General features: G+C 41.2%; 1 protein-coding gene and 1 long non-coding RNA gene across 2 annotated transcripts in view; one reads left to right on the top strand and one right to left on the bottom strand.

Annotated features, from left to right (window-relative positions):
- The window catches only part of LOC136385015 (alpha-2-macroglobulin-like), a 50,427-nt gene extending 50,004 nt beyond the window's left edge, over window positions 1-423 (top strand). The window contains exon 36 of the mRNA XM_066355760.1: window positions 209-423. Coding sequence (XP_066211857.1) covers window positions 209-225 — 17 coding nt within the window. The 3' untranslated portion in view covers window positions 226-423. The remainder of the gene's footprint in view (window positions 1-208) is intronic.
- The window catches only part of LOC136385022 (uncharacterized), a 28,751-nt gene extending 6,210 nt beyond the window's left edge, over window positions 1-22,541 (bottom strand). Inside the window, exons 1-2 of the long non-coding RNA XR_010747680.1 lie at window positions 22,378-22,541; window positions 3,488-3,643 (exon numbers count right to left, since the gene is read on the bottom strand). This is a non-coding gene — a long non-coding RNA (uncharacterized lncRNA). The remainder of the gene's footprint in view (window positions 1-3,487; window positions 3,644-22,377) is intronic.
- Between the last annotated feature and the right edge of the window lie 683 nt (window positions 22,542-23,224).

Here is a 23,224-nt window from a genome sequence, read left to right as displayed (position 1 = left end):
AGAAAAAAATGTATTTATTTGGATAGGGCCATTGATATTTAGATAGTTCAGAGGATTGCTCATTTGATAATCACAAGTAATGAATCTTGTTTCCCACCATACTAATGAGTTCTCTTAGGCCCCATACTACATAGATCTAAGAGAAGTAATCATCGCTGCTCAAGAAACCCAAGTCCATCTTAATTTTTTTTTCTTTCCACTACCACAGATCAAGGAAATGCTTGAAGACTACGTCAATGGAAACTGCTTTGCTGGAGACCCTGTTCCACAAACTCAGGTCTCCATGGAAGAAATAGCTTTTGTATCTCCAAAGCCTTAATGCATAAACCATTTTTTCTAGTCAGTCTCTATCATTGTATCTGCAGTTATTCAATAAGCATTTCTTATTTTTTATATGAAATAAAATTGTCAAATAAAAATTCATAGCTATCGAGAGCTGAGAGACTTCAGAAAATGAAAATGGTTACAACAATGTTGGTCTGTGTAAGCTTCATGTAGGGGTTGCAGGGAAAAGAAGAAAACATTGAATTATGTACTAAGAAAGTATAAAGTATGTTTGGTTATGGGAATACCCTCAGAAAAAGTCAAAGAGTGAATTTTACCAGAAAATAAAAGACTGACTTAACTAGAAAAGACTTTCCATATTAAAGGGAAATAATGAAATACAAAGTTGAACAGGTTACCTCAGGAGACAGCATAACGAACTGGGACATGACCTGAATTGAGAGTTATACATCCTCAGCTAGCACCAAAGCTACCATTAACTAATATGTATAACCAGTCAGTTAATCTTGGGTTTTAGATTCCCTAAAGGATTGAAAATGTTGACAGGATGATACATGTAGAAAATAATTTTCTTAGAAGAAAGAATATATAGTACTTAAAGCCCAAATAGGAGTATTATATTGGGGCATCTTTTTTCTGGAACTTTGAATCAGGATCAAAAACTAGATATAAACTCAAGGAGGTATTCAGATATGGTAAGTATTGAAATCATCTATCATATCAATGGAGGGGCAGGAAGATCTCTGGAGAAGTCCTAGAAGCCTTTGTCTCCATTTGATTTAGTTTAACCGAATCTTGGATGATATAAGCTAAGAACTCTAAAGGACTCTGAAATTCAAGCTCTGCCTCCAGGCTAAGAAAAAGATAAAGATAAAAATTGTTACTTTTATGACAGGTTCTACTCTAAAAACCTCACAGATATTAATATGTTAACCCTATGAATCAAGTACTATTATAACAAATGAGGAAATTAAAGCACAGAGTGATGTAACTTACACAAAGTTATTCAGCTAGTAAATGACAGAACCAGAATTCAATACCAAGAAGTCTGGCTTCCAAATCCACACTCATAACCTCAAGCCATGCTTCCTCTCCAACTCACTTCAGACAAGGCCAGGAAAAAACATGTTTCAGAGCCGAACAAACACTTACTGTCAATTAAGCATCAATCCAGAGTATGGAATATGAAGGAAATCAGTGGTGGAGCCTTGGCCCAGCGTGTGGATGTCCCAGGTTCGATTCCCAGTCAGGGCACATAGGAGAAGCAACCATCTGCTTCTCCACCCCTCCCCTCTCTCTTTCTGTTTCTCTCTCTCTCCCCTACTCCTGCAGCCATGGCTCGATGGGTTCAAGCGAGTTGGACTCCCATGCTGGGCGCTGAAGATGACTCCGTAGCCTCAGCTCGAGTGCTAAAAAGTGACTTGGTTGCTGAGCAACAGAGTAACCACCTCATGCACAAAGCATCGCCCCTTAGTGGGCTTGCCAGGTGGAGCCCAGTCAGAATGCATGCGGGAGTCTGTCTCTCTGTCTCTCCTCCTCTCACTAAAATAAAAAATAAAAAAAATAAAAAAACAAGAAAGAAATTAGGGATATGGCTAAAGGAAACAAGTTAAAAGTACTGTAATAAAGTCTGTCACTTAGGTCTAGCCCTTTTTTTCTTTGTTCATATGGAAATCATGATTGCAAATGTACTTAAAGGGTACATTTGTTACAAATCATTAGCTGTATCTCCTAAACCAAGATTTAATCCCAAAATATTTATGTCCCTTGCTATGATACAAAATTGAATAAAATGAGATTCATCCCTTAGAGAAACTCACTGGAGAATTTTCTTAAAAAGGAGAGAGGTACATACTTGAATCATTATAATACTACGTGATAAGTACTACAGAATATTTATTACTATGATGAACTGGAGATAAAATGACCTCAAGTTTTGAGGTACCACATCCAAAATTTGATATGACCCTGGGAAGGGACCAAATTATAATTAAAAATGAATCTGCCACCAGCCAGGTAGCATGGGAATTAAGGAATTAAAATTAAGCAGAATTTTAAAAAGTGATATGATTTGACAACATCTAACTTTGTAAATTGAAATTTATTCTTTTTTTTAATTATTTTTTTTATTTATTCATTTTGGAGGAGAGAAAGAGGGGGGGAATGAGAGAGAGAGAGAGAAAAGGTGGGGAGGAGCAGGAAGCATCAACTCCCATATGTGCCTTTACCAGGCAAGCCCAGGGTTTTGAACCGGCGACCTCAGCAGTCCAGGTCGACGTTTTATCCACTGCGCCACCACAGGTCAGGCTGAAATTTATTCTTCCTAGAAAAGTATATGGAGCCATGACAGGAAAAGAAGTAGAGATGTGCAGTGATTGGTTTGTAGAGAATTTTATATTTTATTTGTAACTTACTTTGAAATGTAGCAATCTGTTGTGTGTGCCTGTATGTGCCTTACTACCAAACTCATCTTTCCCCAATTCGGGCCAGTTGGTCAGAGGCATCCATTTGCCTCAGGGAAGATGGGTGACTATGATAGAAATTCAAAGAGAAAGAAATAAAATACTTGACTCTACCTCCTTGTAAAAATAAATGGCTTTCAAATTTATTTAAACCCAACTGATGAGTCAAAAGTTAATGCACAGATTAAAGTATAACAATTTACTATATGAAAGAGGTAGCAAGAATTCAGGATACAATATTAGAAAACATCTAAACAATAGCAAAATATAGTATATAGTTGAAAACAGAATGAGGAAACATTCTAGATAGCAATACAGAAAAATCTCCAGGATTACATTGTTACAAGAAAATAGTAGAGCACATAACAGGGTACCAATTATGAATTCTTTAATGTAGTAAAGGGCTGAAGGCAGAAATAACGTGTCCACATTTTGCATTTACATAACATAAGACTAGAAGGATACCCACGGTGGGCGGGGGAGCTACTAAAAAGTGTTGTCTTACCTAGAGGAACAGGGAAAAGTAAGTGGAAGTTTCCAAGGATGAGAAGATGACCACTTCCTAAATACCATTATATATTATTTAACTATGGGACCATGTAAACATATTTACTATTCTGAAAGTTAAACTAAAATCCAATTAATAAGAAGCTTAAGACTAAGAAGAAATATTGAATCCAGTACCTATCAATTTGTTCAAAAAAAAAATACTCTATAAAGTAAAATTAAAGATATCTTACCTCATAATTTTCATTTGGTCTTAAATCCAAAATACTCTTCATATCTTGTTTTGTGAAAAGCATTTTTCTGCTCTTGCTTCTCTTTTGCCTTCTCTAATTCTCTTTTGATTCGCCTCCTTCCCCCAAACGTCCATATGTCTCCTAAGCCTTTGTCCACTTAAGATAGGAAATAAGTTCTTTAAAATCAAATAGAACATGTTCACCCTGATCCATCAAATATTTCTACAAAAAAAAACTAATACCCAAAAGATGATTGTAGACTCTGATTGTAGACTTTCAATCATTCAGTTTTTTACATATTTAGTAAATAACAGTATTAAGTCAACATACTGAGACATAGGTTAAGAAATTTTCCCAAGGTCTCACAGTCTTGTTATAATGCCTATCATTTATTTTAATTAATTTAGCATAGTGTGGTATTATTTGGCATGTTCAATTAGTAGAAGCTCGTTTTTTAATGTGGCCTGGGCATTAGCACTTTAAAAGACCTCTCAGGTGATTTTAATGCAGAACCAAGTTTCTGCCACTGCTTTAAGCCAGTTCTCCCAAGGGTGGTCTCCATACAAGCAGCACCAGCAGCACCTGGGAACATGACAGAAATGCTCATCTTAAGACCCCATCCCATACCTACTGAATCAGACACTCTGTTGATAGAGCTCAGCAATCTTATTTAACAGGCCCTTCATGCAATTCTCATGCACCCTGGGAAAACCAGGGAGCTGTACTTTAAGAACTAGAGTCACAACCCTGATTAAATCAGAATCAGTTAAGGAGGTTTTTGGTTTTGTTTTATTTTACTAAAACTGTACCATGATTCCAAACCCAAATATTCTAACTTAATTGGTTTAAGTGGCCTGGGATAGGGTCTAAGGAGTACAATTTATATTGAAATTGATTCTAATGTACAGACAAGATGAGAATTACTGCTGTATGGGCAATGGCTAACTTAATAATTCATATTCCCAGCTCATTACTGAAGACCCCTATTACAGAAATGAGTCTGACTTTTTGAAAAAGTGTACCAGCGGTCTCTGAGGGGCCACTGGGCCTTCCTGGAGAGGGCCTGCTAGCGGGTTCATCCGGCCCTGCCTGGCCCTGCCCGGCCCTGGTGTACTTCTGTCCACCGGCTGTTTTTTACCTTAAAAAAATAATTGTAAATGGAAATCAGTGATTGTATTTGGCAAAAGAATAAATATCTTTGACTCAAACAAAAAATAATTATAATAGTAATCCATGTCCCAAATGTGACCAGTTAAGCAGTAGTTAGTTCTCAATCCTAGACATAAGGATCATCTACAGAGTTTTAAAATATACTCATGCCTAGGCACCAGCACCAGAGTCTGATTTAGTAAGTTTGGGGTGGGAAGTGTGTACAGCTATCCAAGGTTCCTTTGGCCAGGAGTTGAAAAACACTGATCTAATCAGATGCTGTGCTCCAGTCAGCTAGTAGGAGCACTTCAATTATGTTTATTTCCCATCAGTAATAGAGGCTTTGCTAATTATTATAACAAATGTACAGTATGTTTTTATTAGTGGAATTAGTGGCTTTTTTTCAGCCTAATGATTTGAAATGAGTTCTCATTAGTGAAATAAATGGTGATCAAGATATCACTGAAAGGAAATTAATCCCAGCTTATATATATATATATATATATATATATATAGAGAGAGAGAGAGAGAGAGAGAGAGAGAGAGAGATTTTAGTCCCACTGTCCTCTTGTCTCTGACCCCAAGACTTTATTAAATGACTCTAACAATTTCTCTTTTTTCTTAGCTTGAACTATCTAGCCACATGAGCAAGATAGAAGTGAATAACAATGTCTGGATTGATGTTAAACAGGTAAGGGCCCTGCAGCCTTGCTAGACACATCAGGGTAGGTAATCGGTTAGGTGGGTCTTTGCACCTGAGCAGCGCAAAACATGAGAAGAGCAATCATAAGGAAAGCCTTTTGGAAAAGCGCATCCTTTCTGTTCCATTAGATAACATTTTAAATTTCTTTCCTCTTTCCAGGCTTCTCTGGAACTTGGAATTCCAGAAGCAAGGAGGGTGGGGAAAGGCCAGTGTAGGAGACAACCCCGCACAAATATAAACGGCAGTTAACTGCAGAGCAGGGGTTACTTGGAGACAAGATCTTGGAGTATATTAGCCATAACAGGAGACTGGCCTGGGTTACTTGAATGCAAGTATGCAGGATTCTTGGAGGAATGCCTCCAAGAACCAGACGTCCTTTATGACTGATAAGCTCTGAGACTCTGACTCTTGTGCCCTTAATCATAAAGGAAACAGTAGACGTGCAGGATTGGGGACGAAACGGATAGGAAAAAAGGCTTGTGTAGCTTTCTAGTTTTATCTGTTGAGCTATGGCTTTTGGAACTCGATAAATATGCAGTGGCGCTGTTTCTCGGGGCTAATTCCGCCTAAGAGTTTCAACCCTCTGCCCGATGTATATAGAATCTGGTGTGTCTTTTGCCTTGTGAGTCCGAAACATAAAGAAATTCGTAACAGGCTAGAAGATATAGATTTGTTTATACTAAAGTGTTTCTGTTTACTTCAGATAAATACTCTTTACCACAAACAGGCCTGCTTATCTAGAGACCCTGTTGAAAGTTGCAAAGTAAGAATAAGATATATTTCCATGAGTTGGTCAGTGATTATATCAACCTCACCTTAACAAACATGTATATAAAAATTGATAGATAGATGGATATGCTATCAGCCTAGATATATTAATTATGATCAGTTTTACCATTGAGTAATGAAATTGGTTTTATTAGCAACACAAGCACATGACTCTTATTTAGTCCATGTAAGTTTACACTTTGAAAAATGTCTATGCTCTAGATATTTGGAAATGTTAATTGGATAAAGTCAGTCTACCAGTAAAAAGAATTTATCTCTCAAAAAGAAAAAAAAAAAACAATTTATCTCTCACTCTGAATAAAGCCATGCATTGGGCATTATGGAGAAATATAAATTGTCTCAATTGTCTAAAAGGCTAGTAAATTTTTATTATCCTAAGGAGCCTCTTCTCTAGTTCCTCAAGTTCCTACTCTAAAATGTGCATTACCATATGCATATGTGAGCAGTTGGGGAGCACAATTGGTTGGAGCCTGAATGCTATCAGCTCAAAGGATAAAGAATCATGCTGAAGAAAGAGAGATAAGGCCTCCCTGATTCTGGATTATTCTCCCTTTTTTTTTTTTTTTTTTCCTAAAGCTGGAAACGGGGAGAGACGGACAGACTCCCGCATGCGCCTGACCGGGATCCACCCGGCATGCCCACCAGGGGGCGACGCTGTGCCCACCAGGGGGCGATGCTCTGCCCCTCTGGGGCGTCGCTCTGTTGCGACCAGAGCCACTCTAGCGCCTGGGGCAGAGGCCAAGGAGCCATCCCCAGCGCCTGGGCCATCTTTGCTCCAATGGAGCCTCCCTACGGGAGGGGAAGAGAGAGACAGAGAGGAAGGAGAGAGGGAGGGGTGGAGAAGCAGATGGGCACTTCTCCTGTGTGCCCTGGCCGGGAATCAAACCCGGGACTTCTGCACGCCAGGCCGACGCTCTACCACTGAGCCAACCGGCCAGGGCCTCTCCCTTTCTTATTTCAGGTTACCAGTCAGACACTGAGCTTTTCCCTCACAGTTCTAGAAAACATCCTTGTAAGAGACCTGAAGCCTGCTATTGTAAAAGCTTATGATTGTATGTATGTACCACACCTCTTTATCCATCTGGGAATGGGTGTTTCCACATGGCCACCGTGAATAATGCTGGATGAATATAGGTGTGTGTGTGTGTGTGTGTGTGTGTGTGTGTGTGTGTGTGATGAAACCCTACTCAGCCATAAGAAAAGATGACATACTGCCATTTGTTACAACATGGGTGAATCTTGAGAATATCATTTTAAGCAAAGTAAGTCAGACAGAAAAAAGTTAAGAACCATATGATTTCACTCATATGTGGGATATAAAACTGAAAGCAACAAAATAACAATGAAATATTTTAAAAACAGACAGTGGCATGATCAGATTTTATTTAGAATGGTAACAAGTAATTGAAAGGGGCTAGAGTACTAGAGACAGATCACAAGGAGATTATTACAATTGTCCACATTTCTCATGAAAAATGTGCCTGAAAATGGGCTGGGAGTATATTACATACACGTCTTACAACTGTCTTTATTAATCTCTACCACTTAGGGGAAAGCCAAAATGTTTTGCACCAATCTGACAAGTTCTAAACCAACATGAAATTCTACAACATTTTAAGACATGGGCCTACCATAGAGAGGTTCAGCTTCCTAAGCAATTCGTTTTCCAGGGACCACTAAAAGCCTTAATTGACACTGTCAAGTCAGGATCAACATTAATGTATTCGCAGAGTAGTTATCCATTTAGTTTGAACTAAGATTAAAAATGAGAGACTACTAAAAAAAGGTTAAATACAAACTAGTAAGATTTTAAGGGACAAATGCTGATACAAAAAGACATATATATCATATACTAGATTCATGTTTAAGATCCTAAGCATTACAGTGAAATACCACCTTGGATGTCCTGCAATTTTTAAAAAATGTTCCTTTATTTTATTTATTTAGTTGGTTAGTTAGTTAGTTTTAGAGAGGAGAGAGAGAGAGAGAGGGAAGGGGGGAGGAGCAGGAAGTATCAACTCCCATAAGTGCCAGGCAAGCCCAAGGTTTTGAACCGGCAACCTCAGTGTCCCAGGTTGATGCTTTATACACTGCGCCACCACAGGTCAGGTTTGCAATTTTTTAATGTACTTCCCTACACTTGCCCTTGTTCTGATGGCTTAGCAGGAGCTCTGAGATGCCCTCTCTTCTTGCACAGTAATGAAAGAGCCACAGGGTGGCAGCAAAGGTTAAAAATATGAGTACTGCTGCTTTATTATTTGTTTTAAAAATACTTGTAAAAAAATCAAAAAAGTTAGGCAAGGTAAGAGAGAATAAGAGAAATAAAATCATGATGGAAACTTAAAATAAGAAGATAACAAAATAAGGTACCTAGTATAAATTATCTTTACCTGTGGGAAGAATTACACTCACAATCATGGGAATAGTTAGCTAATTGGTAGCAAGGAGGTGTGTTTTTTGTGTGGAGTGTTTTCTTTGGTTGGTTTTTGTTTTGGGGAGATTTTTTAGAATTAGTATATTCTATTAAGAAATATCACATTTCTTTGTTTGCTACAAATGAATTGTGACTCTAATAAACCTCACTTCCATTGGGCCACAGAAAATTTAGCTCAGATGTTCTGGGATTTTCCCCACTTGGAAATCTAATACAGGACCAAGGTGCTGCATCCCATCCCACTGCCATCAGCAGTCTGTAGTCTACATGACCCTTCGAGATCCACCTCTCTGTGGCCTCCTTGTCATTCTTGGTGATAATCTTTGAACACAGGTGGCTGGGTCTGGCATTCAGCCTCCTACGTGCTCCATGCAGACTTCTCTCTAATGTCCCGAAAGAATCCACTGACCTCCTTCTACTTGGCCTAGAATTATTTCAGTCTGAGGAAATGTTTGAATCCTTTTCAGTTTAGTCATAAACCTTAGTCTCTTATTTGGCTTTCTGCCTTCTCAAATTCTGTTATTTCCCTATTTATTCTTTTAAAATAAAAAAAACAGAAACCTTGCCCCAAACTTACCTTGAGGTTTAATTCTTTTGGATTTTTTACAGAGACAATCATGCAATCTATGAACAAAGACAGTTTTATTTCTTTTTTGCCAATCTGTATGCCTTTTATATGTCCTTTCTTGTCTTATTGCATTAGCTAGAACTTTCAAGATGATGTTAAATAGGAATGGTTAGAGGGGATATCTTTGTCTTGTTCCATATTTTAGGAGAAAGCATCTAGCCTCTCACTGTTAATATGCTGTTAGCTGCAGGTTTTTTGTAAATGTTCTCTATCAAGTGGAAGAAGTTCTCCTGTATTCCTAGTTGGGTGCGAGTTTTTATCATGATGCATTTTTTAAAATGCTTTTTCTGCATGTATTGTTATAATCATATAACTTTTATTACTATCCTATTTATACAATGGATTACAATATTGATTTTTAAAAGGTGAATAGCCTTGCATTTCTGAGATAAATTCCACTTTTTATGGCATAGAATTAATTTTCCACATGATTTAATTAGCTAATACTTTGTTAAGGACTTTTGCATTTTGTTCATGAGACTGCAGTTTTCCTTTTCTGTGATGTCTGGTTTTGGTGCTGGGATAAAATGGTCTCATAGAATGGGGTAGGCAGTGTTCCCTCTGCTTCTATTTTCTGGAAGAGATTGTAGAGGATTTGGTATCATTTCTTCCTTAAATGTTTGGCAGAATTCACCAGTGAAATGATTTGGGGCTGGTGCTTTCTGTTTGGAAGGTTATTAATTATTTACTTAATTTCTTTAATATAGTCCAATTTAGTTTTTCAATTTCTTTATATGGGAGTTTGGTAGATTATATCTTTCAAAGAATTGGTCCAGTTCATCTAACTTATCAATTTATGGTCATGAAATTCTTCATCATATTCTTTCATTATTCTTCTAGTTTCCATGGAATCAGTTGTAATGTCATCTCTTTTACTTTTTTTTTTTTTTTGGTAGCAGAGACAGAGAGTCAGAGAGAGGGACAGATAGGGACAGACAGACAGGAAGGGAGAGAGATGAGAAACATCAATTCTTCGTTGCGGTTCCTCTGTTGTTCATTGATTGATTTCTCATATGTGCCTTGACGGGGGGGGGGGGGGGGGGGGGGTGACGGGGGGGGGCTATAGCAGACCGAATGACCCCTTGTTCGAGCCAGCGACCTTGGGCTCAAGCTGGTGATCCCTACTCAAACCAGATGAGCCCGCGCTCAAGCTGGCGACCTTGGGGTCTCGAGCCTGGGTCCTTCACATCCCAGTCCGATGTTCTATCCACTGCGCCACTGCCTGGTCAGGCTCTTTCACTTCTAATATTAGTTATTTGTATCTTCTCTCTTTATTCTTGATTAGGTATTCTGTCTCAAGTTTTATTAATTTTATTGATCTTTTTAAAGAATTGGCTTTTGTTTTCATTGATTTTCTCTACTGATTTTCTGTTTTTAATTTCATTGATTTCTGCTCTGATTTTTATTATTTATTTTCTCCTATTTACTTTGGATTTAAAATGCTTTTCTTTTTCAAGTTTCCTAAGAATGAAGCTTATATTATTGATTCAGGTGTATCTTACTTTCTAACATATGCATTCAGTGCTTTAAGTTTCCCTCTCAGTACTACTTTTATTCATCTCACAAGTTTTGGTATTATATTTTATTTTCATTTAATTCAGAATATATTTTTAATTTCTCATAAGACTTGTTCTGGGGCCCATCAGTTGTTTAGAAATATGTTGTTTAATCTCCAAATATTAGGGATTTTATAGCTTTCTTTCTGCTTTTGACTTCTAATTTAATTCCATTGTTATTAAAGAACATATTTTGATGATTTTTATTCTTTTAAATTTGTTAAAATGTGCTTTATTAATGAGGATGTTGCCTGCCTTGGTGAATATTCCATGTGAGCTTGAAACGAATGTGTCTTCTTCTCTTACTGAATCAAGCATTCTATAAATGTCAAATAGCCTCAGTTGCTTGATGACACTCCTCAGTCCAACTATATATGCTTACCAACTTTCTGCCTGTTGAATCTGTTCATTGATGATAGATAGGTGTTGACATAGATTGGATTTGTCTGTTTTTCCTTGCAGTTCTATCAGTTTTTGCCTCCCCCTATTTTGACTGTCAGGTACACACTCAGTTTGTATGTTTTCTTGGTGAACTGTCCCCTTTCTCATTATTTATCACCCCTCTTTCTCCTTGACAGTTTACTGTTCTCTGAAATGTCTTTGTCTGAAATTAATATAGCTATTTCAGGCATAAGGCCGGGTGCCATGGCCATGCATTTTAACATTGAATTCTGGCAGACAATAAAGAAACTGTGGAGCCAGAAAATGGTGGGCCATTCTTTTTATTAGTCTTGCAATGGTGGACGAGCAAGCAGGCAGGGCAAACTGCTTCTCTCTCTTTCTCTCTCAGGACTCAAATGCAAAACAGGCCTCAGTGTAAGGGGAACCCCTTCTCAGGCAAACAGTAGTAAACAATAGCCCCTCCCAATGGCAGCAGGCAATCCACAATCTACAACCTGCCATCTTGAGGATAAGCACCTGCAGCTTTACATAGACTATACACACATGGCGCTGCCCCATGCTCATGCGCCAATCAGGCAACAAGCAAGCAAGCCTAACACACTTGTAACACACCTGTTTGCCCAAAATCAGGCTTTTTTTAAATTTAGTTAGCATGGTACAATTTTCTCCATCCTTGATGTTTAATCTATCTGTGGCTTTATACTTAAAAGGATTTGTTGTAGACAACATACAGCTAGATCTTATTTTTTTATCTTCTCTGAGAGTATCTTTCTTTTTATGTATTTAGACCATTCACATGTAATTATTATATAAAGTTGATTAACCTCTACAGTATTTTAACTGTGTTCTATTCATTGCTACTGTTCTTTGATTCTTTTTATCATCCACTCTTTTTTCCCCCTCTGGTTTTAAATTGAGCATTTTTATGATTCTATTTTTCCTCATCTTTTAACACATCAATTATATTTTTCAAAAAAGCATTTTAGTGTATGCCTAGAGTTTGCAATATACATTTACAACTAATCTAAGTCTTGTTTCAAATAACATCAACTGCTTGACAGGCAAAGCAGGTACCCTGTAACAGAATATTCGCAATACCTTACTCCCATCCCTTATAACATTCCTATCATACATTTCACATATCCTTAAGCTATAATCATCAAATATATTATCTCTACTATTATCTTGAGCAAACTGTTACCAATTAGGTCAGTTAAAAGTAAGAAAAATATGAGACTTTATTTTACCTTTCCCTCTTTCTTTTCAGCATTTCGGGGCAATGCTCTAACCACCTGAATACCCAGCCAGGGCCTCCCTCTTCCTTCTCAAATGTTCTTCCTCTTTTTTTTTTCTTTCTTCGAGACAGAGAGTGAGTCAGAGAGGGACAGACAGGAACGGAGAGATGAGAAGCATCAATCATCAGTTCTTCATCACGCGTTGCAACACCCTAGTTGTTCATTGACCACTCCCCCACATGTGCCTTGACCGCAGGCCTTCAGCAGACCGAGCAACCCCCCGCTGGAGCCAGTGACCCTGGGCTCAAGCTGGTGGAATCCCGCTCAAACCAGATGAGCCCGCGCTCAAGCCTGCAACCTCGGTCCCGAACCCAGGTCCCCCTCCATCCACTGCGCCACCGCTGGTCAGGCTGTTCTTCCTCTCTTTATGTAGTAGACCCAAGTTTCTAACATATATCATTTTTCTTCTCTCTGAAGAACTTCTTTTAACATTTCTTTCAAGGCAAGCCTAATAAAAAAAAACTCTCAATTTTTGTTTTTCTGGAAGATTTTTCTTTTCCTTCACTTTTGTTTATTAAGGTATTTTTTTAAGTCTTTATTTTTAATTAATTTATTTATTTATTTATTACAGAGACAGAGAGTGAGTCAGAGCGAGGGATAGACAGGGACAGACAGACAGGAACGGAGAGAGATGAGAAGCATCAATCATTAGTTTTTCATTGCATGTTGCAACACCTTAGTTGTTCATTGATTGCTTTCTCATATGTGCCTTGACCGTGGGCCTTCAGCAGACCGAGTAACCCCTTGTTGGACACAGTGACCTTGGGTTCAAGCTGGTAGGCTTTTGCTCAAACCAGATGAGCCCACGTTCAAGCTGGCGACTTCGGGGTCTCAAACCTGGGTCCTCTGCATCCCAGTCCGACGCTCAATCCACTGCGCCACCGCCTGGTCAGGCTTTTCCTTCACTTTTGAAGGATAATTTATCTGAATATAGAAGTCTAAGTTGGTGTCTTATTTTGGTCAACACTAAATATTTCACTCTACTCTCTTCTTGCTTGTATGGTTTCTTAGGAGAAGTCCGATATAATTTTTATCCTTCTTCCTCCACAGACAAGGTTTTTATGGTTTTGATAGTATGTTTATTAAAGGTGGGGCCAGTGAAAAAGGAAGGGCTTAGGAGAGAAGAAGCAACAGGGGAGGCCTAGGTGAGGCTGCTTTGGCCTCTCTAGAAATGTTATGGGAAAGAAGTGAGCCAAGGCGGGGCTGCTGTCAGCTCACTGAGGTCAGAGAAACAGGGACTTAGGGACAGGTTCAGGGGGTTAACCTACAACAAGCCATCACTGCCCATTGCTCCCCTCATTGCAGTTCTCATGGCATCCCTTAGAGCAGTGGTCCCCAACCTTTTTTGGCCCATGGACCGGTTTAATGTCAGAAAATATTTTCACAGACCGGCCTTTAGGGTGGGATGGATAAATGTATCGCGTGACCAAGACAACTGTCAAGAATGAATCTTCGACGGATGTAACAGAGGGAATGTGGTCATTTTTTAAAAATAAAACATCATTCAAACTTAAATATAAATAAAGCGAAAATAATGTAAGTTATTTATTCTTTCTCTGCGGACCAGTACCAAATGGCCCGTGGACCAATACTGGTCCACGACCTGGGGGTTGGGGACCACTGCCTTAGGGTTTAGGAGATGCATGCTTGTGGGGGAAGAAGAGGGGGGAGGGAAAGGTAGGGGCATGCTCCCGGGAAGGAGAGGACATCAGGTCAGGCTTTGTTTATTCCCTCTGGCTTCTTTCAAGATTTTTTCTTTGTCTTTAAATTTCTGTGGTTTGGATATAATATGCTTCAGTATAGTTTTCTTTCTTATTTTTTATTTATCTTGCTTGGTGTTTGCTGTTGTTTGTTGTGTTTTTCTTTTTAACATGACCCAAAAAGGGAATACTGTCCAATAGAAAATAAAATGTGATGGTGTAAACAAAAAGCTTATGAAATTCCAGACATGCTCTAGCTACCCTTAGAAATCTAGCTTATCGCCTGACCAGGTGGTGGCGCAGTGGATAAAGCGCCAGACTGGGATGCGGAGGACCCAGGTTTGAGACCCCGAGGCCGCCAGCTTGAGCACAGGCTCATCTGACTTGAGCAAAAAGCTCAACAGCTTGGACCCAAGGTTGCTGGTTCAAGCAAGGGGTTACTCAGTCTGCCGAAGGCCCATGGTCAAGGCAATTATGAGAAAGCAATCAATGAACAACTAAGGTGTCACAACGAAAAACTGATGATTGATGCTTCTCACCTCTCTTTGTTCCTGTCTGTCCCCATCTATCCCTCTGACTCTCTCTCTGTCCCTGTGTAAAAAAAAAAATCTAGCTTATCTAAATCAGAGAAAACTGTCTCATTTCACTCTCCAGGAATTTCAAAATGAGCACAAGATACCGAAGCTAAGCTAAAACCTTTAAAAATATTTCACTCAAAATGGAAAATTTTGGAGGATCCTAAAGGATGCACAACCAAATTTTTTAATAAAAGTTGAACTTAAACTAATCATTGCTTCCATCTTCCTAAAAAGCAACAAGCAAGTAACAGCCTTGGATCACAAATTATCTGCAAGAACCATATTTGAAAATGGCTTTGAAGGTGAAAAGCAGTGAGTGTTAAGTGCCAAGTGCTACTATTGAAGAGAGCTTCTTTCTTCTATTTCTATTCATCCTGTCAGCCAGATCACTCGCTAATAATGCCTGACTAAGCCCATCTCCTCCCCTCTCCTACCAGCCAACTTTCAGACTGTGTAAGAGACAGGCCTGCCTGATTCCATCATTAAGAAGAGGAACTGATTGTTTGGGGAGCAAGATCATGAAATTCTGCCATCCCCCATATGCTCAGTTTGATTTACCTTGATTAGGATTTATTACAATTTATTGGCTATTTTCAACCAGGCTTCACATTCACTCTAAATAGATTGAAACCAGACACAAATTGCTGCCCTGGCATAAGAAATGTTAATTTTTTTACAACCAGGTTCTTACCTCAATACTGGAAAATAAGATATGTTGGGGATAATAGGCAGTCAAGTAAAAGTCCAGGGCTGGCGGCAGCCTCCTGTTCCCAATAACATAGTGTGTCTTCTAATTCTAACTGTCACCTCTTCACCTCCTAGTCAAAGGGCATGAATTGCTCAAGAGTTGAAGGTAAGCTAAATCAGTTGTTCAAAATAGGCATGAGAAAAACAAGACCTTTCCATGTTCTGTGCTCAAAAGAGAAAAGCCAGTCCAAGTGCAAACTAGCTGTGCACCATCCGAGAAGTTGATTTCTGAATATACTATCTACCTACAAATTATTTATGCATTTATTAACTACTTATTTACTATAAAAAAGAATGAAGCTTCGAACACCCAACCAACTCCTTTTAGGTGTTTAAGCCATAGATATAACCACCAAGTTGTGTATAAACCAAATTTTATAAATTATATCATTTAATGGCACAAAAGAAGTTGGTCTAGTGTTGTAGACCGTAAATGGCAAAAAGCCATTGTTAGATTCAAGGCTTAGCAAAAGGCTAAGTTCTCCCCCCTCCATCTCCATATTTGGTTATGATGCTGAGTATTTGTACCCACTCTACTTGCTTCCTTGGGTTGCTGGAAGTAATATACCGTGCCCTTCCTCTGACTCTTTGTTTGTTTCAGATGTTGGTAGATTTCACTAATGTATCCTGTTTTTGCCTCAGGAGAGTTCCTGTCTTAGCCTTGGATGTGCAACTTTGTATCAAGGTCCTTGATTTGCATATGGCTATATAATAAAGCAAACTGGGGCTATGGGGCACTTGGATACTGCCAGGCATTTTGAAGCGTCCTTCCAGTCCCATTGTTTTTGTTGTGTTATTAGGAGCCGAGCTCGTCCGTTGCAGTCTAGTGAAGTCTAATCACCAATTATGCAAAATCAATAAAAACATCCTAATTTATTCTGGTTAGTAAAGAACATGGGACCTGTAACCAACCCAGCAGCGGGTAGAAGACCTGCATTCATACTATAATACAGCTATCACTTATAGACTACACTCTGGCCTTTTAACCACCCCAAGCAACACTGTTCTCATCTGAAAACCACAGCAACTGTTCTGAAAGCCTCCTAAAGTCACACCTCCCACTCAAACACTGCTGGGAAACTGGGTTTTCACTGACCTTCTTTGTTAAAACTAGGTGAATAGTAGGGGAGAATAATACGGCATCCACTCAAATGGAAGACTTGAAAAGGGAAATATTCACATGATCTGAGTTAGGTCCCAAAAGCTTTCATGGGAGAGGTGAGTGGTGAGTTAGGCCCAAAATGCTCAGCTGGCTACTCAAAACATTTAAATAAACTGCACTGAGCACTTTGGTTCGTAGCAGCGAGGGCTGACAAGAGTGTGTCTGTACTTTGCAGCTAGGTGGGAGGAAGCAAACATTTAAGTTCGTTTATTCTTTCATAACTTTTTTAAAAGATTTTATTTATTCATTTTTAGGGAAAGAGGAGAGAGAGAGAGAGAGAGAGAGAGAGAAGGGGGTTGGAGTAGGAAGCATCAACTCCTATATTTGCCTTGACCAAGCAAGCCTAGGATTTTGAACCGGCAACCTCATGGTTCCATGTTGACACTTGATCCACTGCGCCACCACAGATTAGGCAAAGTTCATTTAAAGACAATGACAAGGGCCAGAACTCCAAGCTCCAGATACTCAGTGACGCCCCCTAGAGCAAGTCCTCAGTCTGCAAACAGAGCAGCAGCCTGGAGAACTGTGACTGGTCTGTTTGATTCCAAAGCTGCCTGCTTTGCAGCTATGGTGCTATGAGAATGAACCAGGGGAGAGGCAAGCAGAGAATCAATGAAGTTGTTCCACATCCATCAGCTTTTATTTAAATGATGGCATTCAACTATTGACATCTTCTTGTCTAAAATCAGAGAAGCACACTTGGCAGGGATTAGCTACACCAGTTGTGAGTCCCTGAGGCATCTCAGAAATATCAGCTTTACTATGAACCATCATCGGCTGCATTCTGCCTAGCTTTTGTTTTGTATTTAATTAGCACAGGGACCTTGATGTTTCTCACAATAGTCTGGGCCTCACTTACTCCTCTTCCTTACCCTCCACTCAACTAGGAAAGCTCCTACCTAGGAAATGCCTGAATAAAGCACCAATCTCAGCTACCAACAAATAATATCTGAAACATCATCCACAAAAACAAAAATCAAAAAACCTGGAAGGGTAAGTCTCTCACACAGCCTTTTACACACCAGAACTTTAGGCTTAGTTGTTTTTTGTTTTTTGTTTTTAATTTTTATTTTATTTATTCATTTTAGGAGAGAGGAGAGAGACAGGGGGGAGGAGCTGGAAGTATCAACTCCCATATGTGCCTTGACCAGGCAAGCCCAGGGTTTCGAACCGGCGACCTCAGCATTTCCAGATCGAGGCTTTATCCACTGTGCCACCACAGGTCAGGCAACACCAGAATTTTAAAAGCCTCTTAATTACACTAAGTGGAAAATTAAGGCTGTGAAATGCAAAGAAGATTAATCAACACAAAATGTGCAGGACAAGAAGGGCCGCATGGTTCAACAATCCAAATCAGGCTGACTGTCGCAGAAATCTTAGCAAATCAGCCTTAAGCCAAATAAGCAAAGGAGAATGCATTCTACAGCCTTCAACTTAAAGCTGGAAGCTGAAGTCATGATTTTACATCTGTTGCTTGTTCACTAACCATTATAAGCTATGTGTTATGGAAGAGTATCATTAAAAACAGATGAAGTTTAACTGAGCAAGTTAATATCAACAATATTAATAAGACAAGTAGACAGTCAGCCCTAACCGGGTAGCTCAGTGGATACAGAATCATCCTGACTCAGAGGTCATGGGTTTGAGCCCCAGTCAAGGCACATATAAGAAGCAACAATGAGTACACAACTAAGTGGAACAACAAGTTGAAGTTTCTCTTTCTCCTCTCTCTCTCCTCTCTTTCCCATCTCCTCACTCTCCTCAAATCAATGAAAAACATATATATATATTTTAAGTAGATTGTCTGGAACGGTCAACATTTGCCCTCAGGATTTACCGTTGTCCTCAAGACCTCCATTCCCCCATTCGCACAGGTGCAGGTGAACTATTATCTGTAGATACACTCTCCTCTTCCTCCCAGAATCTCCATTCCAGGATGCCTCCTTCCCACTTCTCTGCCCTCAAAAAGGCAAATCCAGTTTCTTCCCTGCAGAAAATACTTCAGGATTCTAACCTAAGTATTGGCAGTGTGCTCTTTCTTCCATCTTCCTTGACGTTTCCTGTCCCAATCTCCATTCATTTTGTGCAACAGTCTGCAAGCTCTCTGTAATACTCAAGAAGCAATGCACCGGCCCTGGCCAGTTGGCTCAGCGGTAGAGTGTCGGCCTGGCGTGCGGGGGACCCGGGTTCAATTCCCGGCCAGGGCACATAGGAGAAGCGCCCATTTGCTTCTCCACCCCCCCCCCTCCTTCCTCTCTGTCTCTCTCTTCCCCTCCCGCAGCGAAGGCTCCATTGGAGCAAAGATGGCCCAGGCGCTGGGGGTGGCTCCTTGGCCTCTGCCCCAGGCGCTAGAGTGGCTCTAGTTGGGGCAGAGCATCGCCCCCTGGTGGGCGTGCAGGGTGGATCCCGGTCGGTCGGGCGCATGCTGCAGTCTGTCTGACTGTCTCTCCCCGTTTCCAGCTTCAGAAAAAAAAAAAAAAAAAAGAAGAAGCAATGCACCTCTTTCAGACAGAGCAACAACTAGAAAGCTGTTTAGAACAGTCTTTTAATCTGTCTTTTCAATTGAAAAATTCCAACCTATGCTATGCAACAAGAGGTATCCATTCATCTATATCAAACGACAAATCAACTTTTCTGAAGCACACCAGTGTTTTTCCTTAGTACATAAACAAAATGACCAATACTAAGTATATAACATTAAAAGAATAATAATAACCCAGAGGAAAACATCCTCTCCAATATGGAGATGGGAAAAAAGAAAAATACAGTAACTTCAAGCACAAATGCTTCATATGCAACTGTTAAGCAGGTACCTTATACAAGTCAGATTTTTTTTCTCTAACAAAAAGACAGCTTATTTGTCATGAAGCTGTAAAAGTAAACATGGCTTCTACATTTAAAAGCAGGTTTTTAAGATGTATTTGTATCAAGCAAGAATTCTATCCTGCCATTTGTCAGGAAAAATCAAAAACGGGAAGTTGAAGATTGAAGGAAAGTGACTTAGCCAAGGTCACACAAAACTGAGCTACTGGTTCACTCTAACCATCAGACTATAGTTTATCTACCCCATGCTTAGTGCACTTTCTCAAAAAATGCCAAAACCAATTTCTATAAAAAATCAACTACTTCAGTTTGGCAAAACTTGATATTTCCTCCCATGCTTTAAAGGAAGTAAAATTAATTTCTGCTCTTATAAACATCTGAATTGCCAGCTTCAAGCTTCACCAGGGGAGGAGTTTAAAACCAGCTAATGAGCCCAAAGAGGGCACTGCTTCGTTAGGTCTCCCATAAAGAGCAGCTTCTTAAAAAATAATAGTAATAATAATAAATAAATAAATAAAAATAAAATGGAGGCTATGAAATGTTAAAAAAAAAAAAAAAAAGAGCAGTTTCTAGAGTCCATCTGCCATTTTCTACAAGATAAGAATATGCCTGACCAGGAGGTGGTGCAGTGGATAGAGCGTGGGACTGGGACGCAGGGGATCTAGGTTTGAAACACCCCCCACCCCACCCCGGTTGCCAGCTTGAGCGTGGGATCATCTGGTTTGAGCAAGGGTCATCAGCTTGAAGCCAAGGTCGCTGGCTTGAACAAGGGGTCACTCGGTCCGCTGTACCACCCCCCACCGCACACCCCACCCCCTACCCACCTCCGGTCAAGACACATATGAGAAGGCAATCAATGAACTAAGGTGCCACAGGAAGAACTGATGCTTCTCATCTCTCTCCCTTCCTGTCTGTCCATATCTGTGCCTGTCTATGTCTGTCTCTATAAAAAATAAAATAAAAACCACGAAGGTAGAGCTCATTTTCTCTTCTTTTTCCCACTTCATTCGCTAAAGCAACTCCTGAAGTAGCCAAAGAGAGTCAAAACTAAGGGATAGCAACTCCAGGGGTTTTTTTTCCCCCACTTTAAAACCTTTATTTTCAGTTTTTAAAAGCCACCTTAGCCTGTCATATTGGAACTGGCACGGTCTCTAAATATTCCTTCCCTGCAGTTGTAGCGCTTCCAAGAAAAGGTTAAGTACCGATGGAGCTCTGGACATGTGTCGGGCCACCGCGAATCAACCATTTCCCACTCCCAGGCTTCCCCTTTCCCCGGCTTAATTCCCTCCCACCACCCTGAGTCAAAATCCGTAAGTACATCTAGCAGTTTCTACAGTGGTTTTGTTTGTTTTTTGTGGGGGGTTTTGGTGGATTTTACACACACACACACACAATACATACACAGTTTTAAAAATATCTGCAAAGCCCAATCAGATTAATACTTTAGAAATAAGGTCATATGACAGTAGACAACAGGAAAGCCCCAAATGACAGGGTATTACTTTAAAGGAAAAAAAAAAAAGATCATCCATGCCGAAACTACTACTGCTAATTTCATTTTAGTTGCACAAAAGTTTCCAAGGGGCAATTCTGAATGTACTCCGATTTTTCACCCCCTGGATGGTTGGTTTCCAGTCCTCACCCCATCATCTCGTTCCCGCCAACACACAACCTCCCCAAAAGAAGAAAGAGACCCCAGCGAGGAGGAGACAGGGGAGCGCGAAGTAGCAAGAGTGGCTGCGTCGCTAGAAGGAGCGCAAATGAAAAAGGACAACTTGCATCACGGAGGAGGGCACTTTCCAACTGCCGACCGAGTCCCAGAAGGCGGGGCTTTTCAAAGCCGAGGGAGCAGAGGGGAGGGGACAGAGGAAGCAAAAATGACAATCCTCCTCCTTTTCTCTTTCGCTCCTCTCCCTCCTCCAGCCCTCTACGCCAGGCTGGCTCCAGCTTCCCTTTTTTTTTTTTTTTTTTGTATTTTTCTGAAGCTGGAAACAGGGAGAGACAGTCAGACAGACTCCCGCATGCGCCCGACCCGGATCCACCCGGCACGCCCACCAGGGGGCCACGCTCTGCCCACCAGGGGGCAATGCTCTGCCCCTCCGGGGGGTCGCCCAGTTTTGACCAGAGCCACTCCAGCGCCTGGGGCAGAGGCCAAGGAGCCATCCCCAGCGCCCGGGCCATCTTTGCTCTAATGGAGCCTTGGCTGCGGGAGGGGAAGAGAGAGACAGAGAGGAAGGAGGGGGGGGGAGTGGAGAAGCAGATGGGCGCTTCTCCTGTGTGCCCTGGCCGGGAATCGAACCCCGGACTTCTGCACGCCAGGCCGACGCTCTACCACTGAGCCAACCGGCCAGGGCCAGCTTCCCTTTTTTTTCTTAGCTGGTTAAAATAAGCTGACCGGCCCACTCAACCTGCGGCCGTAGGTCTGCCAGCGGGGCGGGCTTGGCGCGGGAACAGTGGCCGGCACGGTGTCCTACGTGGTGAAGTTCGTTCTCCACTCGGAGTGGATCAAGGGCCGGGCGCCGACAGCGAGCCCGCCAGCCTTACTAGCGGGATCTGCAAGTCTCCCGTTCGCTGTAGCTCTCGCTTGCTTCCCGCCCTCCGCCTCCCTCGTGCGCTGCTCTGTTCCTGAGACTCCCACCGCAGCCTCATTACAATATGGCATACTTTCTCTGCGCATGACCAGCACTCTTTTTTTTTTTTAAGATTATTATTCTTTGTGTGTGTGCAGCGAACTCCTTCAAAGACCTTTACCAGTGCTTGCAGAATGTCTTAAACTAATTAGCCTGCGAGACGTTGTGGACTCCTTCCTCTGCCCCCGCGCTTGGGTACATCTCACACACACACACACACACACACACACACACCACACTAACACACACACACTTCACACTAACACAGCCCCCTCCCCGGCCGGCTCCTCTTACTCTTTCCTTGAGCTCCCTCCATACAGTCTGCGGAAACTTCACATCACAGGCTTTTCAGCAAACCCATCTGCAGAGAAATCTGGGCACACTCGGCGTTTTTACTGGACAAAGTTTTTTCGGTATGTAATCCTTCTATCGACCAAGGTCACAAATTTGTCGCTTTATCCGCCGACAGCTCGTCTGGACCGGAGAGAAATTCAATGTTCGGAGCCACCTTTGCCCCGCCCACTGCGCCCCACCCTGCACTTAAATTAAATCTTTTCTATGGAAATTAAAATGTTTCCTGGCCCGAAGGGGATGGCGGGAGGGAACCCGGGAGAGGTTTTCCAGGGAAACGTGTCCCAATGGGAAGAAACTTAAGTTGGGGTTGCATAGGCGAGCTTGCTGTTGCAATCTGCCAAGGCTGGGCAGGACGCAGGTAACAAGAGTCGCCACGGCGTCTCCTGGGCAGTACCCGGGCCTGGGTGCCCAAAGACAGCACTTGGCTTGGGCTGGCTGTTGTAGGGAGGTAAAAAAAAAAAAAGAAAAAGAAAAGAATCCTGCCGAGTTATCGTGGCCCTCGACTAGTTGGAATGAATAAGAGGCAGCGCAGCCGAGAGTAGAGCAGGGTGTCCAGCCGGCGTGTGTGGGTTCATGCCTGGGACGTGGAATGAGGACAAAAAGGAGTTCCCCCGGCCTAAGGCTCAATGGCTGGACAGAGGCTGAACGAAAGAAATATCCCCAATTTGGAAAAGCTGGTGACGCTGGAGTGGGCAAGAATGAGAACTTCCGAAGGTGGGCTTTGCTGTACTGAAGAGAGTAAAGATGCTGGTTGGGGTCTGTTATTTATATCCCTGGGAAATAGACA

This window comes from Saccopteryx leptura, chromosome 1 (genome assembly GCF_036850995.1).
Source record: "Saccopteryx leptura isolate mSacLep1 chromosome 1, mSacLep1_pri_phased_curated, whole genome shotgun sequence".
NCBI classification, from domain to species: Eukaryota; Metazoa; Chordata; class Mammalia; order Chiroptera; family Emballonuridae; genus Saccopteryx; species Saccopteryx leptura.
Note: the sequence above shows the minus strand (reverse complement) of the source record. Positions and strands in the feature narration are given on the sequence as shown.